The sequence below is a fragment of the Coloeus monedula genome (genome assembly GCF_965178545.1).
Source record: "Coloeus monedula genome assembly, chromosome: 24".
Classification (NCBI taxonomy): domain Eukaryota; kingdom Metazoa; phylum Chordata; class Aves; order Passeriformes; family Corvidae; genus Coloeus; species Coloeus monedula.
This window is the reverse complement of record NC_138804.1, coordinates 798,182-802,970: the sequence shown is the minus strand read 5'-3', so window position 1 is coordinate 802,970 and position 4,789 is coordinate 798,182. Positions and strand designations below refer to the sequence as shown.

The 4,789-nt window shown below is 62.4% G+C and overlaps 1 protein-coding gene across 1 annotated transcript; it reads right to left on the bottom strand.

Annotated features, from left to right (window-relative positions):
* Positions 1-494: 494 nt before the first annotated feature.
* PAFAH2 (platelet activating factor acetylhydrolase 2) lies at positions 495-4,158 on the bottom strand (the record flags this gene model as incomplete). The annotated part of the gene is made up of 10 exons (XM_082296664.1): positions 495-589; positions 808-956; positions 1,055-1,225; positions 1,323-1,414; positions 1,718-1,831; positions 3,101-3,215; positions 3,309-3,377; positions 3,465-3,561; positions 3,785-3,932; positions 4,075-4,158. 10 exons carry the CDS (start codon positions 4,156-4,158, stop codon positions 495-497), a joined length of 1,134 nt encoding a protein of 377 aa, XP_082152790.1.
* Between the last annotated feature and the right edge of the window lie 631 nt (positions 4,159-4,789).

Sequence of the window (4,789 nt, the reverse complement as noted above, 5' to 3'; positions counted from 1 at the left end):
CTCCTCCTTCCAGTCAGCCTGCTGAAAGCCATCCTCCTTCTTTCCCCCTGCAGAGTTTAGGCGTGGAGTCAGCCATCTGCACGGATTTCCAGGACAATTACAGGATTTTCCTTACCCTTGTGCTTGGAGCCCTGGCGCTGCATCACTTTTAGCAGTGGCTGAACCACCCCCAACCCACAGCGAAGGTGTGGATGGCCTTTAAAGCCCTTCCAACCCAACCCCCTCTGTGGTTTCATTACTCTGCGACAGCCAACTCAGCCTTTATCCCTGGGGATTTTATTCCCTCAGCCCCACAGCCCCCACCAGTGCAGGCACAGGAGCAGGGAGGGCTCTCCTGGCACATTCCCCGAGCACCTCGGTCACCAGACGTCCCGTGGGCACTGTTCCCAGGTCCTGCTCTCCTCAGGGGTCCTCCTGCCCTTTGTGGCTCCTCCATTCCGGGCAAGAAGGAGTCACTTTCCCAATCCCAGCCCCCAGCAGTGCCCTCGGAGCAGTCACAACTGCGAGCGGCAGAAGGGCACGTCCGGAACCACCGAGTCCCCGACACCTTCCAGGAGCTCGTCCCACTGACCAAACTCCTCCTCCAGCTCTGCACGGGGCACAGATGGTGTCAGGGTTACCACAGCCTCCCCTCCAGGTGACCACAGCCTCGCCAGGAGCCACCAAGGGGCAGCCACCGGACCCCTGTGCTCTGGGAAGCACCAGCCCCAAGCTCTGGGGGGCAGCGGCCACCCCACAGCCCCCCCAAACCAGGGAGCTCTCGTGCCCCCCCGAGCCCCCACCCTGCTCCCCCACCCTGGGCCGTACTGAGGTGCCTCTGCAGGAAGGCCAGAGCCGCCCGGCTGGTGATGGCCAGAGCCTTGTGGGGGTCCAGGGTCCCCCTGCTGCCGAAGATGCGGCTGAAGAGCTTCCCAGTGATGAAGGCAAAGTCGCTCTGGTCCTCGTGCACAGTTCCCCTGGACAGGGGAGGGATGTGCATCAGTGGGATGTGCATCAGAACCCAGAGGTTCTCCTGCTGGGACACAGCCCTTGGGTGCTCCCTCCCCTGACTCACAGCACAGTCACAATCCTCGTCTGGCTGTTTCTGGAGCTCAACCTCTTCATTTTGGCAACGCTCTCCGGAGTCTGGAACTTCTCGGTGTTGATGAAGAGCACGGGCTTGGGCACCTCCGGGTACAGCACGTTCTCCAGAGGGAACATCCAGGCATCCAGAGCCACGGCACACCTGGAGCAGGACAGGCACCCACCATGGCTTCGTTCCCACTGGGATGAGCCCCATGTCCCCAGAGACTCTGCGGCTCCTCATCCCTGCCATGGCTTACCTGAAGCTGGGCTCCTTCACCAAGGCCAGCACTGCTGTCACCCCCCCAAAGGAATGGCCCATGACGGCCACTTTGGTCAGATCAAGGCTGTCCTGCAAAAGGGAGAGGGCTGAGGAGTCTGAGCCCAAACCTCACTGCTGGAGGTCACTAATTAGGGAAGAAGAAGCCAAGGGAAGATCAGCAAAGCCTCCCTGCAAGGGGGGAAAATGCCACGTCCCACTGCTGGTGTGATGGGACCTGGCTTCCAGGGGAGGAGAGGCTCCAAGAAGCCGAGGGGTGGAAGGCTGGGGCTCTGCACGGACCCTTCTTGTCCCAGGAGGAAAAGTCTCAGGCGGCCAGGACTGACCCTGCCACCACGGGGCACCCAGAGCCCCCCCCCAGCCAGACCTGGATACCTTCAGCACGGAGAGATCCCAGTCCTGGTGAAGGATGTTGGGGACAGATCTGCCGCCGGCGATGCCCTGGAAGAGCCGCAGCGCCCGCACGCATTCCTGCGCTCGCTGGTGAACCTGCAACAGTCAGCCCTTCCCTGGGACACCCAGCTCCTCCATCCCACAAACCTGGGGTCGGATCTTCCCCCCAGTGCCCAGCCAGGCTCGTTCCTCCAGTGCTTCCCTCCGAAGGGGCTCTCTCTGAATTGCACCAGAGGCCAAAGCAGGCGTGAGGCGGCAGCGCTGCGGCTCCCACAGGGATACAGCGCATCTATTGGGATGGTTTCTTTTTGATGTTTGCTTTTAATTAAGTTAATCTGGTAGCAGACGGCTGGAGATGAGCAAAAGCCTCTGCTCTGGGGAAGGAGCAAAGGAGGGAAAGCCCAGGATCCTCACCAGCCACCCCCAGCCGAGCCACCCCCTGCTCCAAACCCCCACGGGGACCCCAGACCCCCTATCCCAGGAGCAAACCTGGGTGTCCCCCTGAAACCCAGCCCAGGGGATCCACCCAGGAGCATCCTAAAATCCCAAATGATTCAGGGAGAGGATGCCCTGGCTTGGAGCCACTTTGAGGCCACATCCTCTGGTGCTCCAAGGACACCAGTGCTGGTGTCTGTGCACATTTAAGGTGACAAGTGACAAAAAACTTCAATGCAAACCTCTCTCCTGCTCCCTGTAACAGAAAATGCCAGAATGGAGATTGACCTGGAGATTCCTTCTATTTATCACTTACTTCTCTTTCTCCCTCACCATTTCTGCTCGTGGGTTCAAGAAAACTGTTTCCCTTTTCTGTGCAATGTGCCATGAGGCAGAGCACACACAAAAATAACAGGCTGGGAGGTGATTTAAGGCTGCCAAAAGCACCTCCGTTCCTAGAGAGCTTTTCCACGACTAATCTTCACTTGCTGTTGTCCTTTTAAATGAGGCAGAAACAAACAGAGGGGGGGAACTTGGCTCAGCAGGAAGCCTTCCTGCTCCCCAGCAAGCAGCTGTCTGGGATAATCCCAGAGAGACAAAAGTCCAAGTGGGAACAAACCCAGCAGCCGGTGCAGAGTTGGGCTGGGCTCAGAGTCCTGTTCTCCCCAGGGTGTGGGGGACATTGTCCAGGGATGTGGCTAAGCCCAGCCTGGGTCCTGCCAGGGTCAGCTGGAGCCGGACAGACGGACCCCAGGAGGCAGAGAGAAACAGGCTGAACAGATTTTTCTCATCTCCAAGGAGAAAGCTCAGCCCCAGCATCGTGGCAATACAGGATTGGGAAGAGCATCCCCAGGGATGCAGGGCCAGCTCTGTTTGCAGGAGGGATTTCAGACCTCCCCTCTGCCCACCCTGAACCCCCCACCCTGGTACCTGCTTGTTTCGGAAATAAAACTCCTTCTGCCCTTGGGGCACCCTTTGGAAGGGGATCCACTCCTCTGTCCCAGCCTCTGCCGTGCAGAAATAGGTGGTGGCAGCAGAATGGTCCCTGTGGGGGCAGGAGGGACACCGGCAGCTCCTCCCCAGGGCATGATGTCCCACCAGCCCCAGCACAAATTTGGTGGGGACCTGGGCACCCCACCTGTGCTCCAGCGCTGCCACCACGAAGCCCCAGGATGCCAACTCTGTGCAGACCGAGGAGTACATGGTCCTGGAAGGGAGATGGGAGCAGAGGGGTCAGGGTAGGTCTGAGTGGGGCCACAGAGGGCCCCTCACATCCCTGTCCCAGCCCCGTTACCGAAAGGCTCCCAGGCCGTGGGAGAAGATGATCAGGGGGTACCCTCTGCTGCAGGGCTTGAAAGGCCCCTTCCAGCTCACCGGGACTTTGCAGGAGCCTGCGGGGAGGAGAAACCCCCAGGAAAGGGGGGCACACGGGCCCTGGGTGCTGCTGCCGCTGCTGGAACAGGTCCCTGCTCAGCTCCAGCTCTGCCTGCAGCATCCACCTGGGCACAGGGGGTGGGCTTGAACCCCACCAGGGAGGGGTCCCTAAGGAATCCCCACCCAGGGAGGGGTCCCTAAGGAACGGGGAGCCCCCAGGGTGGGGCTGTCCCCCCTCACCGATGGCGATGCTGAACAGGGCCGAGCACCAGCGGCGGCCGAGGGTGACATCAGCCAGTCCCCCACAGTACTCGGAGCGCGGGATCCAGAGCGGCTCCGTGGCCCCTGCCCGGGGCAGGCACGGGTAGAAGAGGCGAAGGAAGAGCCCCTGAGGGAGACAGGGAAGGGGGACACAGTGGGGACACCACGGAGGGGGGTGGCCGTGTCCGAAACCAGCTGGCTGCGGCCACCCTGCTCTGCATGGAAGCCTGTCCCTGTCCCCATCCCGATCCCCGTCCCCAGCTCCGTACCTGCCGCGTGTGGCCCACCATGACATCCGTACAGCCCACCTGGTGGGGTCCCTGCCCCGCGGGCAGCGCCAGCATCCCCCCCATGCTGCCGGGCCTGGGCAGAGACACGGGGTCAGTGTCCATGGTCAGTGTTCATCCCACCCCAGGGACCCCGACTCGCTCCCTCCTCCTTCCCCACCCCTCTCCCATTGCCCAGACCCCGGGCAGTCCCCAGCAACCCCAGCCACTCCCAGTTCCACCCCTGTGCTCTAATTCCCACGGGCACAGCCCCTCGGGGCTGCTCAGGGATGAGACCCCCCCGTTCCTCTCCCGGGCGTGGGATGGTGGGGCTGCCCCATGGCCGCCCTGCTGAGGGTCCTGTGACCCCTCGGGGACAGGGGCTGGAGAGGCCGGACACTGCAGAGGGGTCAGTGCGGGGCTGGCACCCACGGGAGCCCCCGAGCCCACGGGGGACGGGACCCTGCATCCTCCCCCAGCGCAGAACTACAGCTTCCAGCAGCGCCCGGGGCTGCAGAACCACAACTCCCAGCATGGCCCTGGCCCGGGACCACGGCTCCCAGTATGCGCTGGGAGCCCGGACTACACCTCCCAGTACGCTCAGGTGGACTACAGATCCCAGCGCTCCCAGTGCCCGTCTCCCAGAGCCGTCCCTGCAGCTCCCAGTGCTCCCTCCAGCGCTCCCAGTCACCATCGCAGCTCCCCGTAGTGCGCCAGT